The sequence below is a fragment of the Dicentrarchus labrax genome, unplaced genomic scaffold (genome assembly GCF_905237075.1).
Source record: "Dicentrarchus labrax unplaced genomic scaffold, dlabrax2021, whole genome shotgun sequence".
Classification (NCBI taxonomy): Eukaryota; Metazoa; Chordata; class Actinopteri; family Moronidae; genus Dicentrarchus; species Dicentrarchus labrax.
Genome location: NW_026136722.1, coordinates 8,221,194 through 8,234,522, shown reverse-complemented (window position 1 = coordinate 8,234,522; position 13,329 = coordinate 8,221,194). Strand labels below are relative to the sequence as shown.

The window sequence follows — 13,329 nt, the reverse complement described above, 5'->3', positions numbered from 1 at the left end:
GATAATAAACTCAAATCCATGTTTACAATAACGTCAAAGTACTTACGAACAGTTTCTTTTTTTTAAATCTCACATTTTTCTGTTTCATCAAGGGAAAACCGAGGTTGCATTGTCCAACAAAGAGGCAGAATAGAAGAAGAATAGAATCGGTTTTACTTGAATTTATTGGCTTTTTCAAAAAGTGACAATAGCTTTTATCCATAAAACTAAAGAGTCACAACATTGGCTTGAATTAAAGCACAGCTTGATGTCTGAATACAATACAGATGAGCAACATGTACTTAACCCCTGATCTAGTAGTTCAAATACATTTTGTAAATAGGCAAAAAATATAACTGTAGCAATTCTAATCTTAGTTTTCAGTATATGTTGCACATACATGCTATCAGCATTAATTACAAAAAGCTAGGCTTGTAGGGAGATTAAGGTAGCGTTAACTGTAGAGGTAATAAACAAAGGATATTCATAGTGTTAGTTTAACAATACAGTGAGTGAAGTGTAACTTCTGTGGAGAAAGATACAAAAAAGTCAAATCACATGATTATAACAAAAAGATGAGTACACTGTATACTACACCATAACCGACAGTAGCTTTGTTACTGTTATTAGCAGGCATTGATGCTCTTCTTAGTGACATTGCTTAGCCAGTAGTGATGCTATTAAAAATCATAATGTGCTGCACAAAAAGGTTTCTGATAAATGCCCACAGAGCATTAAAGGTGCTCTTGTTCCCCGCCACCAAAACACCTAAACAGTTCTAATCCGATATCTAATAAAGTTTTCAGCTTTGCACTCCTGGGCAGCTACACAGTTGAAACACTTCTAGGGGAAACATTGCAAAAGAGGAAAGAAAATACCATTAGACTTGACTGGAGCCAAACACAAAATACTGGATCATTTCTTGATTTTTTTTAAAGGTTGTAATAGCACTGTTGGTGTCGGAAGATCTGTTCCCAGTCTGAGATTTCAGTATGTTTCAGGCATCAGTCAATTCATTAGAAATGAATTAACATGAATCGTGTGCTCGGACTGAAAACAGCTAACTAATTTGAGGCAAAAAAAAAAGAACTTCACAGATGGTTACTTCAAGTTCCTGGTTGACAGTGCGGTGACACATGACTGCCCTCACAAAGTGAAACTGAAAAACTGCTATAATGCCATTGATCATGGAGCTGAACAAACAGCGGCACACGACAGCGAATCGTCAGCTGGATTTTGAAGGTTTAAAGGTCTGAGACAAAAGAACAAAAAGGTTTTTTTTTCTTCTGCTAAAATACAGCACGTCGGCAGAATGCATTTGGCAATGTTTCTTCCACTCAAAACAATAAAGACTGTAAACAAAAAAATAAAATAAAAGGTTGACAACCAGTGGAAAAACAAATTGAAAACATTCCACGGTCCATTTTTTTTTTACAAAACATCCAATCCATTTTAGAAGGCCTCAAGAATTTCATTTCACTTGTCTATACAGTATATGATGATGGGAAAGAACTAGGGTCTATGATCTTCCAACCTCCTAAATCTGACCCTATGTCAAATTGTTTTCATGGAAACGGTTGGTATAACTGCTGTAGCTACACTTATGGAAGGAAAGAATCTGAAGTACATTGTTTTTGTGTGTGTGTGTGTGTGTGTGTGTGTGTGTGTGTATATATATATGTATGTATACTGGTGTGTTTCTCCTGTGTCTTTAGCCACCCTCACCACTAGCGGTCATGTTCCCCTGTAACCGTTCCAGTGGAGGAAGTCTTAGAGGAGAGAGCACTTCTTCCCCTTCTTCTTGACGGGTGGAGGGCAGAGGACGGCCCGGATGGCCTCGTCGAACACAGTTTTAAGGCCACGCTGAGTCAGGGCTGAGCACTCCAGGTACTTGACGGAACCTGAGGAAACCGATATATTTCTTTAAATATTTCAGCAGGGGAAAACAAGGTCACAGAAAACTCAGTGAAGTTAATAAGTGTTGTTACCAATCTCTTTGGCCATCGCCAGTCCTTGAGGATATGTAATTGGGGAGAGTTTCTTCTCCTTCAGCTTCTCCATAGTGTCCTTGTCATCTCTCAGATCCAGCTTGGTACCCACCAGGATAATGGGAGTGTTGGGACAATGGTGTCTCACCTCAGGGTACCACTGCACAGAGACCACAAAGAGGTTAGGGGTATAACTTTCCACGCCTGTCTAGGTTATCTTGAACATGCAATTTTCGAGAATGACCATGTACAATTGAACTGCAGTCTTACTTCAGCCAAAGCTGTAAACAAAACACTGACATACTGAATTGTAACCTATTATGGTAAATGGTGAATCTGTTACCAACCAGTTACCTATTTACACATCCTGCAGACACAGAGGAACATTAGCTTTCATTTGGAGTTGTGTTTCTGACCAATATTCACTCATTTTTGGGCTCTATCATATCCTGGGGGAAATATCTGGCTTGTTAGCTGCTAAATGCTCCATTAGGTTCACCAGATAGCAGCTAACTGTGTCTGTCTGTTGTTTAGTGCTGAGCAGGTAGCTTACAGTGGCTTTATCAGAGCTTGCTATGAGGGTGAACCAAAACAATGAGCTGAAAGACGTATTCTCCGTAGAGCAGAGGGGAACTGTAGAGGTGATGATTGAGTTTTATTAGTAGTTCCACTTCCCCTCGTTCACTTATCCTCAGCCCCTGGTATTACGTAACGTATGTCTGCCACTTGGAGAGCAGAGGGAAAGTGGGCCGGAGAGCTGTGGCGGACTACAATGCACTATTCAGCCCAAACTATTGTGGATCGATCACCAGTTGAAGGCCAAAAGCGCTATATGGATTTTTACAAATCATCAGAAATACCTTATACGAATTTCAATGAAAACTGGAAAACAATTTGAGTTGTGATTTTCATATGGATGAAAATTAGCTCTTTAACTTTGCTACATTTACGAAGTACATTACGGACGATTTACACGTCTGGAGCGACCATCGTTGTTGACTCGCTCCCTCAGCCCTCCAAGGGCCGATGTCACCACGCTCACTTGGATTTCCAGACACTTACGATGGTGGCTGGAATTCCCCCGAGGGGAAGTATTGAGAGGAAGTCAACTAGGACATGTTAAACGACGACTGAAGCGCAACATAAGTGACTCCCTTCCCATACAAGTAGTCATGTGATCCCATTGTAAATCATGGATTTTAGCTGCTTTACAGCTGCAAACAAAAGCTTTCTGCACATTCAAACTACAGCATGGTTTGTGAAATAGGTCCAGCTTGTTAACGTAAAAAAGGCCTTCAAGTGGCAACTTTGGCTTTATTTGGGCTCTATTCGAGTTACGTGGCTTAGCATTGGTGCAGCAGGAAAACAGGAGTCAAAAAATCCAGTTACGAAAAGGCTCTGTGTACCTTTTTAATCCCATCTATGAACACGAGTTACTGGTGATTCTAATGCAGACAGAAGGGTTGAAAATAAGTGTGGAGATGATTATATATGCCTTGTTGTATATGGTCAGCAGTCTAGAGGGAGTATGGGAAATAAATTGATTGCGGCTCTTTCCACGGCCTTAGCTAGATACAAAACACAGATAATCTCAGTGCATAAATAAGGCCTTTCGATCAGCTCAATCTGACCGAAATGTGGCATTTATAATTTATTTGGGCTAATGGACAGCCTGCAAATACTGCTCAGCTGGCATATTCTTTATCTGCAGTCATCATCTTATTTAGTCTATAAACATTTCATATTCACAAAGTCGTCTCGGGTTGCCCTGAGCTGCAGTGAGTGATAATCCTTCACAAGATAAATATTACAAATACAGAGTTCACAACACGAGTAATCAACTGGGGGTGTACACCTGCATGTACTGACTGGTCACTGCAGCACCCTGTCAGATGGTGTCGCACTACAGCAAAAGGTGAGCTTGGTTCAAGCTGCGAGCTGCGTTGTTTTGCCAGAGCCCCCCGCCCGGCTGCGAGGACAGACTGGCTCCATTGGAATGAACAAGGGGGCTGCGTTGTTTATCGTAAGCCCACTATCAGTCTCAACATGTCTTAACAGGATGAAGGTTGGCTATACTAAACCGGTCTGTGTCAGGAAGGACAATTGTTCAGTGCAGGTAATGTGCAGCTGGGAATATTATCCAAGTGTGTTCAAACTTCCTCCTGAAGTTTAAAAACTTCATGGTGTGGACAAATTGTGTAATAGTGATTAAACTATTTACTGAACGCATCAGTGTGTGCTTTTTATGTGTCACTTCAAGTTATAAAAGAGATGTCTCTGTGGTACTAAATACCCCCAGCTATGGTCAAAGGTGACTGCCCAACACACTATACTGACTTTATGATACAATCTCGAGGTATAGTCACGGGAAAGAAGTGTTTTTAACTCGTTGTTTTATTAGATGGCATCATCAACCAAATGAGTGTAACCCACAAAATCTGATCAATATGTCTCAACCGCAGAGTCTTTAGCCACAGTAAATTTGCAATTATTGTTGTTTTATCACACTCCACCAGATAGATACAGGCAATAAAAGATATATGCTAATGAACAAAACCAGACTTCTGCTTTAACATAGACAAAACCTCTCAGATTTTAATAATCCGTAATGCCCGTAATGAAAAAGAGAAGGATTACTTGCATTTGGATTTTCTGAAGAAACCAGTAATTAAATAAAAATCCTCATGCCATGTCATAAAACTGTTCCATGCAGACACCTTTACAGCCTCCACCCATTTCAACACACAGGCACGGCATCGACTCACCTTGGCACGGACGTTTTCAAATGAGGCCGGACTTACAAGCGAAAAGCAGATGAGAAACACATCCTGATAAGAGAAAGAAAACAATACAATCAGAGCCCATAACTATTCCTTCCTGCTGAGAACAGTACACACTCTTGTGTTCATGTCGTACGAAAAGGTGGGGTGTTTTTCTTTCCCTCCAACTTCCTTATTCACTCTAGGGTCCCACACCTTCCAAATGTATTACGCAATAGACATCAAAAGAATGATAATAGTTCAAATATAACACAGCATTGTCTGATTTGTTTTTTTTAATGTACCGTCTGTGGGTATGAAAGTGGGCGGAGTCTGTCGTAGTCTTCTTGTCCTGCTGTATCCCAAAGGCCCAGGTTCACCGGCTTCCCATCCACCATAACATTGGCGGAGTAGTTGTCGAACCTGACAGAGGTGATGATGTGAAATGAGATAAAATCATCAGGGTTAATATTTACTAATAAAATATGAACACGTACATAAAATGTGACAGGAACTAAACACAAAACTTAAGTCTTAAGATGGAAAACAACATCTTAATTGACCTGTGCCCTTTTACCTATTCAGCCCTCTCTGGTAAATGACTCATCACTTATTGAATCTAACTCTTTACGAACCAAAGTCTTGTTTGCAGGCTGCTGAGCCAGCCCATGCCACACTGACAGCGATACAGATCAAAATAGTTTACATAGCTCGCACAGATGCAGTTAGGGAGCAGGTTTTCCTCTTAAATTCCCGCAATATCATATTCCCTAAACCTTTTTTTAATGCTGTGTTGCAGTCCACAGCAGTGATTGTAACCTGTTCTGCAAGAAAATCAAACTGTCATCTAAAAAGAGTAACTGAAGAGCAAGACGCCACCTTAATTATGTAGCGGCTGTATAGGACACAAGGGTGGAGACAAATGATGGGCTGCTATTGTCAGCTTCTAGTCTTACATAAATAAATAAATAAGTCACACTGGGCTGCAGTCCCAGATAGATACTCACACTGTGGGGATGTACTCTCCAGGAAAGGCATTGGTGGTGTAGCTGATGAGCAGGCAGGTCTTACCCACAGCTCTGGCAGGGTGAAGGAAAGGGAAAATGAGTTGTTATTGTTTATGATTTCCGTCTGCCAAAAAACGGGCATGCAAACAGCCATTCTGGGTACGAGTTGATATGGATCACTCTTTCGTACAACTGCCTTTTGTTCTTGTAGCTCCTCATCAGCAGGTTAACAGTAAGGTCGCGACTAGGACTACACGATATGGTAAAAACATTATATTTTGAGATTATTTTGACAGATATTGCAACATGATTCACGACTAGTGTGAATTAAATTTTTTTGCATCACAAATTTAAAATTTCACTGAAAAAAAAACCCCAATTAAAATCATAATGATATGAACTTTTAGAGGGTCTGTACCAAACAAACATGTTTTCCAATATGTGCGCTTTCGTCACACATTTTCTCTTCTTTAAAAAATTGCAGCTTCTGCGATTTACATTGGCCATATTGCAATTTTGATAATATTTCTTTTAATTGTGCGGCCTTAGATACAATTAACAATTAGTCATTTTCAATCTGTCCATCGTTTTCTCGATTATGTATTGGGGCAACAAAATGTCAGAAAAAAGTGAATAATGCCCATCATATTTCCCCAAACTGAAATATTCAGATTCTTCTTACAGTCCAACCTATGAAAACCAAAATATATTCCGTATACTATCATAGAAAAACACTATGAACCCAATAGTAGAAGCCATAACCAGCGATTTTTTCTTTGCCATTTATACTTAGACTTTAAGACTTTTACTATTAATCAAATCTCAGATTTTTTTGGAATCTCAGCCAGTCTGATCATTAATTAATCAACCGATCGTTTCAGCTTTACTCAAGTCTCCAATTAAAAAACAAATAAATGTTAAATGCACCCTGGTCTTCCCTTTTCTTTAAGAGAACAGACTTGCATGGATTTTGTTTTTGCAAGATATGCATAAAAGACCACTAGAGGAGTTTCTATTTCTCAAATATGAAACCGAAGTGTTGTGTGCATTATTATAAAAAAAACAAGGTCCCCCCCTTTAAAATAATCCATTAAACACAGTCATAGGCCTTTGAATGACTCTGCTGCTGTGGTATCCACCACACCCTCGACAAGAGGTTATGAATGTATTTTCCTCCCACATATTGTTACACATCTGAAAGACTGTTTTAGCTGACCAATCATTTAGCTGTTGCAAGACCCAAAAAGGGTTTTAACTTTTAAAAAAGGAGCTGAAAACACATCGCCTGTGTATCACAACATTAACAGTACACAGCAACTATCACCAGTCAAATGTCGGATATAAACAAAGCGCTTAACTCTCTATATTTCTCCATTGTTGCCAAACTGAAACTTAATCTGTGGTAAGGAGGGATATATGAACTGCCCAGTGGTGTCTGACTCACCTCAAGGGTGAGGACAACAATTCATTTAGCGTTAAGTCAAAGATTAGCCCACACACTCGCATACTAGCTATTTTGTAATGTTTTCCATTATCAATAATATTACACATTATTAAAAGCGAATAACTCGACTCAGTAAAGCACATAAGTTAACCATTAAACCAATGTGGTAACATACAACCCATGTAACATAAACAGGTATAAAGTTAGTTAAAGTTAAACCTTGCCTAGCTAACTTCACCCCGTTCAGAAATATGTGGAGCGAAACGCTTTTAAAGCCAGCTCGTCCGGTGACAGCTGAGTTTGTGAGCTAACGTTACACATCGTCCTTTAAAGTTAAAGAACTGGACGAGAGGCGACGGACTTCACATTGAATCAGCTCGATGTTGGTTTTAACTCACCCGTCTCCGACAACGACACACTTTATGGCCTGCATTGCGCCGCAGCTAGAGGAATGCTAAGTTAGCCCGGGAGCCAGCTAACGTTAGCTCACAAGTCTCTTTTCCTTTGTCCGGGATCGATCGCCGGTGAAAATGTCACAACCGCGGTCCGCTAACGGCCTTTTCGGTGGTACGGCGGAGCTCCTGGGTTGTGGAACAGCGTGTGGGGGAACTTACAGTAACTTATCTCGCACTTTAACACAAGTTTACTCAGAAATTCCCTCGCAACATTCCCATGCTTTCGTGTGCTGATCGGGAAGCTCTGAAGCCAAACAGCGGCCACCACCCCTGAGGAAGGAAAAAAAACATCCAGCCACCACCAGATGGTGCATCCGGTGTACTCGTCCCGATACACGCCCACTCAAACTTTAACAAGACAGCTGGGAATCCGCCGGTTTCTTTACATTCAGAGATAAATGAGCACAAAACGTGTCGTGTTTTTTTGGAAATAAATTTTTAACTTGGCCTCTTTAAGGAGATTATAGTAAATAACGAGTAAGACGGACAATTAAGAGTGTGACACGGATTGAGGAAATGACGTCGCTGAACACGCTCTCCTGTATTCCCTGGAGTCGGTCTTTCAGGTTGCGCCCTACCTGTACTAACAATAAACACATTGTAAATGGCACTGTCACATCCAGCAGTACAAATACCTCAAGGTAAAACAGATACAGATACATTTCAGTGCCACACATACAGCCAACCAGGCCTCACTAATGTGTGTGTAGTAGAGAAACCTCTTCCTAGTGCACTGAAGGGCCCCACCCACCTGGCTGTAAGCAAAAAGAACATATGTGCTGGATAAAAGTTGTCAACAACCAAGTGGAACTGAGAAAATGTATGCAAAAACAGTTTGTTGGGTCTGTATTTGTAATAGATAATAGATTTGTAAGAGAAATTAATTTTATAAGTTTTAAAAATGCTTCAATAAGTACATTAAAATCTCAAACAAGATGTAACCCTTTACCTCAGGGAGATGTTTTGGGGAATTTAAATCGACATAAGATATTGCTAGTTGGTGATAACAGGTCTTGTGTTAATTATACATTAGGTTTCTATTAGAATTTCAATCTTATTTTATATCCAGTCCAACCTATGTTGGAGAGGTAAAGACTGGATATGTAATACTCTATGGATCTTTTATTATATGATATATAGGCTACATGAAATTTATTTAGATGGATGTGTATTTTATAAGGAGAAAGTGAGCAGATAAACAGACTACAGAATGAAGTGCTGTAATATATATACATACATATACATACATATATATGACTAGCTGATTAATAATAATAATAATAATAATTAATTTTATTTCATTTTTCAAAGACATTTCAAAAACGTTAAAAAAAAGCATAGGTTTGATTGGAAATAATGAATGAATTAGTCGAAAAATCAAAAGTTAATCACCGAATATGTAGCTAAGCATTCACTGGTTCTCAGATGTTAAGATTTGCTGCTTTTTGACGTTGAAATTTGACAATTATGTAATTTTATAGACTGTAAATGGTTAGTTTATTAAGACAAAAAATCATCTTAATTGATAATAAGGATCATCATTCAGGAGTCGACTGAGGCTGTTTGAGGGACAGGGGCAGAAAAATAAAAAAGGGCACCAGCTCGCACAAAGTTGTGATGCATTTATGGTTTGGGATGAAGGATTAGCACCCTAGAGGGCATTTTATCATATTTTATCTACGGGCATCCAAGAGGGCAGTTTTGCAGTGCTTTTTAGAACATGGGCTGTCTAAAAATAAAAAATGCTGTTCCACATACATAAAAAATAAATAGATTAAATAGAAGAATGTGCCTATTATTATTAACTAATTGAATATGGCACCATAATTTAATTTGTTAAAAAGTAGGCTGTTACATCTCACAATAGATTATTTTAGTTTTTTTTTTTTTTTTTTTAAAGTTATTTTATGTGGTTATTTTAATATTTATTGTTTTTTCCAATACTTTATGGTCGTATGAGGAGTTTTGTTAGTTTGTATATTGTATGTAGGCAGGCCTTGGGCAGTTACAGATTACATGTTATTGAGTTATGTTATCAGGATACAAAAAACTGTAATCCATTAACAGTAACAGAAAATAAACAGACGTAATCAGATTACAGTTACATTTAATAAAAATGGGGGGGCTATTTAGCAGGATTACAATTTTAAAATACATCAGTTTTTTTCACATTTTTGATGCTAAAAAACTTTAAAAAGTTTCTGTTTGTATCATGTTTTTAAAGGTTACATTGCTCTGTTGTTTTATTGAATACACTTGCATCAATACTTCCTTTCTCCTGTTTTTATTTACATATTTGGTGTTGAGGTAATCCAGATCCACTTTAATATTGTGATACTCGGTTAATAACTTAATTTTAAACAGGTAATTAGTAATTGTATCAGATTAAATGAGTAAAGTAACCCTGTTTTGATCATTTATATAAAAACAAAACCATCCGCCTGACAGTCTAAAGTCAGGGCAAACCCTTCCGTGTGTGTGTCACACCGTTATGAGTCCTCTTATTGACCAGGAACCGGAACCGTCGGGGAAGCTGTCGGGGTGGAGCAGCTCCGCCAACACAACCAGCCGATGAACAAAAACAGAGGAGAGAAAAGAAAAATGGAGCTCGGTGTCAGTCAGCGATAGGAGCATGAACAGCCAACCGTCAACCGTCACTTCGCGCTTGCTCGCCTCTCTCTAACTGACACAGTAACCCTAGCAACCGCGGGGCCAGGCTGCTCGCCCGTATGGCGGGTCTGACATATTTAGTGCTCCGGTTTTCGGGCTCCGCTGGTCGGACGTACGGAGTGTTTTCCAAAGGCTTGACGAGGACTTTATTGATATTTTTTGATCTCGCATGGCGACTACGAATCAGATTCCCCTATATCTACCTCGTCGCTTCGATGATGTTTAACGTCAGATTGCAGGTAACACGGGTCGTTAATGATTAAAGTGAAAACAACGTGAGTTCACCAGCTTGCTGATGTAAATAAAGCCAGCAGCTGATGGGACAGGCCCTTTATGTTGAGTGAGTTGTGAACATGGTGCTGTTTGAAGTTATGGCACTGAGAATATTTGCGGTTCAATGGTTGAATGAACGACACTGTTAATGGTTTTTACTCCATTTTAAAGCAGTTTATTTATAACATATAAAGTTTAATGCCTGCAATGAATCCTATGTGATCAATTACAAATGCAGTTAATACGTTAAACCAGACATGTTGTCCATATCAATTTTTTTTTTTTTTTTTTTTTTTTTTTTTTTTTTTTTTTTTTTTATTTTTACCACCACAAAGGAGAAGAGGAAGGGAAAAATTTTAAAAGGGAAATGGAAACCTCCGGCTCTTGGTGGGTGGTGTTTGTCTCGACCAGTTGGGGTGAGAGATATCAATGAGAGTAGACTAAATACTGGGCTCAGTTGTCTATATAACGCAGTCAGGGCTGCAGCTAACTATCTGTTATTATGGATTCATTTGCTGAATACTTTGTTGATTAGTGATCTATGAAATGTTGTAAAATGGTAAAACATTTCCATTGTACTGATATTGATATCTGGGAGTTTAACAATCCTATAATGATATATCTGCCGAGAGTAATTTGTTTAAACTTCTGCATCCTGTAGATTTTTTATGTTATTTGTGTTTTTTCTTTAAAGTGTGGCCGAGATACATATTGATCAGGATATTTTACAGTTGGAAAATCAGTATAATAGTCACCTTACTGCAGTTTCTTGTTACTTATCTGCTGACATATTCACTGATATTGATATATCTGCAGCAAGTAAATATCTGCAATTAGGCCGATACAGCAGCCTGACTGAGTCTTTGTTCTGGCTCTAATTTCCATCACAAGACACAATTTATATATATATATCTATATATATAGATATATATATAGATATATATATCTATAGATATATAACAAACTAAAGTAGAAAGTCTTCATTTGAGGTCCTGGAACCGGCAATTCTTTGTTTATTTATTTGGCATTTTTGTTTAACAGATAACTTGATTGATTGATTATCAGCCAATCAGCTGACACTTGAATGGATTTTTATGACTAAATGACATTTAAACTATTAAATTGACAATTAAATGACAGTTTCAAACTACTGTCAACCTCTACACATCCACTTTACTCTTCAAATGGCAACTGACATTTTATTTGCTGCCAATACTTATGTATGTATACACAGTACTTTTAATTTATTAACATTGTTAGTTCAACCACTTCCTGTGTTTACATCCAGTCAATCATAATTGAATATCAAATTTTGAGCCAATAAATAAACTAACCGAGTAACTGACTAATTGTTTCAGCTCTAAATGCATTTACAATTAAACAGCATCACAAACTGCAGCCTCCAAAATGAACTCACTATCTTAAGAAAACTGAGTGTGTGCTGCTTCTTTAAAGTTTGTTAACGTTCATTTTTGCCTGACAGCCTCCTCATCTGTTCTCAGGTCCACATCGAAATCCACTGAACCTCCGATGCCTGCATTTGGACTCCAAACAATCACTTGTGAGCACTGCCATGTTTCAGCCCTCATAAAAACAAACTGTCCGGCGCTGCGCAGCGACACGGAGGAAGATGGGGAGGAAGAGGACACGTAATTCTGCAAGCTGGTGTGACGATGCAACAAAGTGACGCTGTGGCTGGTTGTTGCGGTCAGCCGTCGTCACATGAGCCCAGTGCCTTTGCAGGGGGGTTGGGGGGGAAAGGACGGCAGAGATTTTGTGCAAAAAAAATGGTCCTGTATGAGGATGAAAGGGGGGAAGAAACGCCTCACATTTGACCTTTGCCACCTGAGATTCAGCACCCGCTCGTCGTGTCCGTGAGGATTGTGTCGGATGGATCCTCCTCCTCTGGATATCGAGGACTTTGACGTGGATTTTGCAACATGGGGGGGGAGAAGATGATTGTTACTGTGAACTTTGTAGCTACTCTTTGTTGTCCAACATGTAGGTGCTCAGTGTAAACATCTCACTTTAATTTAACAAGTAAATATCTACACACCGCATGACACAAAACAAGCATGTTTTTTCGTCCTATATGGCATGGACACTTTACTTAAAGGTTGGGGTTAGCTGTATAAGCGGTTACATGGTCTTTCAGCAGAGGTTTTTGTTGTCGGATTGACGGTACAGCTACCCACGACCGTTTTACTGGAAATTTACAGTCTGTCGTTGAGCACAGTCTCAAAGGGAATCATTGCATGTCTTCATTGTGTTCGTACGCACACGTCGTCACACTCATTGTTGTGTTTCTGCATATCATTGGCACTGAAAGGTGTCATTGGTGAAAAATGCTACATGCAAAATAATTTTTTTTTATTTTTTTTTTTTTTAGCTGCATTTGTCACAAGTTTTTATTTCTGTGAAAAGGTGTGTGAGGAGGTTTGAAGTCACAGAACTGAGAGTAAGGATGATTGACTTTGGGAAGTAATAAATTAATGAAATCACTATTCTGAGCCTTTTCTGTCGTTCATTTTTTTTTACATATGTTTTGTCACATTTTTAAGGGTGTTTTGAAGAAGTTTTGGACGAACACTGATGCAATAGATTACATTTTTATTTGTTTCTTTAATCTATACATATGGCCCTCCATGTCTTTGAACATATACAAAGCAAAATGTGGCAATTCTCCCTTCAGCTTCTTTCATTTTCCCCTGAACTTTTATCTCTTGTTATGCAGAAGTGGAAGAAAATATAAAT

At 38.8% G+C, this 13,329-nt stretch overlaps 2 protein-coding genes across 3 annotated transcripts; one reads left to right on the top strand and one right to left on the bottom strand.

Moving 5' to 3' along the window:
• Positions 1–146: 146 nt before the first annotated feature.
• On the bottom strand, positions 147–7,934 carry rac1b (Rac family small GTPase 1b). Its single transcript, XM_051388870.1, has 6 exons — positions 7,576–7,934; positions 5,734–5,805; positions 5,032–5,149; positions 4,733–4,795; positions 1,968–2,127; positions 147–1,880 (listed from the first exon to the last, which is right to left on the bottom strand). Exons 1-6 carry the CDS (start codon positions 7,608–7,610, stop codon positions 1,750–1,752), a joined length of 579 nt encoding a protein of 192 aa, XP_051244830.1. The 5' UTR covers positions 7,611–7,934; the 3' UTR covers positions 147–1,749.
• Positions 7,935–10,134: 2,200 nt separating this feature from the next.
• On the top strand, positions 10,135–13,079 carry LOC127356845 (small integral membrane protein 10-like protein 2A). 2 transcript variants are annotated; one of them, XM_051388871.1, is made up of 2 exons: positions 10,135–10,541; positions 12,059–13,079. In XM_051388871.1, exons 1-2 carry the CDS (start codon positions 10,362–10,364, stop codon positions 12,164–12,166), a joined length of 288 nt encoding a protein of 95 aa, XP_051244831.1. In that variant the 5' UTR covers positions 10,135–10,361; the 3' UTR covers positions 12,167–13,079. The 2 variants fall into 2 exon arrangements, with proteins under 2 accessions (XP_051244831.1, XP_051244832.1); XM_051388872.1 differs by having other exon boundaries at positions 10,141–10,541; positions 12,078–13,079.
• Positions 13,080–13,329: the final 250 nt, after the last annotated feature.